Source organism: Sinocyclocheilus grahami, unplaced genomic scaffold (genome assembly GCF_001515645.1).
Source record: "Sinocyclocheilus grahami isolate Dianchi unplaced genomic scaffold, SAMN03320097.WGS_v1.1 scaffold3160.1, whole genome shotgun sequence".
Taxonomy (NCBI): domain Eukaryota; kingdom Metazoa; phylum Chordata; class Actinopteri; order Cypriniformes; family Cyprinidae; genus Sinocyclocheilus; species Sinocyclocheilus grahami.
Genome location: NW_015508323.1, coordinates 23,643 through 24,919, shown reverse-complemented (window position 1 = coordinate 24,919; position 1,277 = coordinate 23,643). Strand labels below are relative to the sequence as shown.

The 1,277-nt window shown below is 42.7% G+C and overlaps 1 protein-coding gene across 1 annotated transcript; it reads left to right on the top strand.

The window, feature by feature from the left end:
- Positions 1 to 6: 6 nt before the first annotated feature.
- Positions 7 to 1,152, top strand: LOC107576057 (ATP-dependent RNA helicase DHX29-like). The gene is made up of 5 exons (XM_016262325.1): positions 7 to 82; positions 171 to 347; positions 474 to 614; positions 725 to 869; positions 1,028 to 1,152. Exons 2-5 carry the CDS (start codon positions 258 to 260, stop codon positions 1,150 to 1,152), a joined length of 501 nt encoding a protein of 166 aa, XP_016117811.1. The 5' UTR covers positions 7 to 82; positions 171 to 257.
- The last annotated feature ends 125 nt before the right edge of the window (positions 1,153 to 1,277 follow it).

The following is a 1,277-nucleotide window of genomic DNA, read 5'->3' as shown; positions in this document are numbered from 1 at the left end:
GTACTGCACCACTGGAGTTCTGCTGCGCAAACTACAGCAGGACCGACTCCTCAGCTCCCTCACACACATCATCGTGGATGAGGTGAAGCTCACATAAATCTGTCAATATACCTACTGTGTGCACTTAATGCTGCACCGTTTAACCCCAAAATCGTGTCTCAATATTGTAGGTTCATGAGCGGAGCGTCCAGTCAGATTTCCTCCTCACCGTACTAAAAGAAGTGGTCCATAAGCGCTCGGATCTGCGTTTGATCTTGATGAGCGCTACAGTCGACTGTCAAAAGTTTGCCAACTACTTCAACCGCTGTCCTGTGGTCACCATACCTGGCAGAACTTTCCCTGTGGAGGCAAGATTATATCTAAATATATGCTTACATACTGTAACATTAGTATTTTGATGAATTTTTCATATACGAGTCATATATTTTATAAATTGTTAAATAAGCAAAAGTAATGAGAAACTGTGGTGGCAGGTGTTTCACCTGGAGGATATCGTGGAGGAGACGGGTTATGTTCTGGAGCAGGACTCAGAGTACACTCAGAGGTTTGTGGAGGAGGAAGAGGAAGTCAGCATCAACATCACACAGAAAGGAGGAAAGACTCTTCAGCACCAGGTTGGAACAGAAATCCAGAAGAATCTGTCTATCTATACCTTATCTGTTTAGCATGCGTAAGGTTATTCTTTGGCGTTTTATCACAAATGTTTGTGTTGTTTTGTGTTCAGGAGCCGATCGTGAGGGACTCTGGCCCAGGCTGGGATCTGAGCCCTGAGCTGGATCACTTCAGCAGCCGGACGCGACACGTCCTGCAGTATATGAACCCCAATAAGATAAATATGGATCTGATATTAGACCTACTGGAATACCTGGGTAATATAACACACATACTGTACTGTAAGCACAGAGTCAGCAATTATATGTACCTCATTAGGATCAATACTGTATTATTAGCAGTGTCTTTCCTCAAAGAAATCTACTTGTTAATGGTTTTAATGAGTAAATGAAGAATCTCTGGTTCTTTTCCTCAGATAAATCACCTCAGTTTCGTGATGTGGATGGTGCAGTTCTGATCTTCCTCCCAGGCCTGGCTCATATTCAACAGCTGCATGATCTACTGACCACCGACAAGAGGTTCAGCTCCAAGGACAGGTAACTCCAACCTAAATTTACTTCGAAGGAATAGTTCGCCCAAAAAAGATAACTTACTCTCACACCATCTAAAATATAGGTGAATTTGTTTCTTCATGGGAACAAATTTGGAGAAATGTAGCATTACAT

What these genes read in the sequence shown, in the direction of transcription:
- LOC107576057 (XM_016262325.1), top strand. Translation starts at nt 258, where the DNA reads ATGAGCGCTACAGTCGACTGTCAAAAGTTTGCCAACTACTTCAACCGC. An exon ending in GAAAGACTCTTCAGCACCAG is followed by an intron (nt 615 to 724) that starts GTTGGAACAGAA and finishes TTTTGTGTTCAG; the next exon opens with GAGCCGATCGTGAGGGACTC. An exon ending in AGACCTACTGGAATACCTGG is followed by an intron (nt 870 to 1,027) that starts GTAATATAACAC and finishes TCTTTTCCTCAG; the next exon opens with ATAAATCACCTCAGTTTCGT.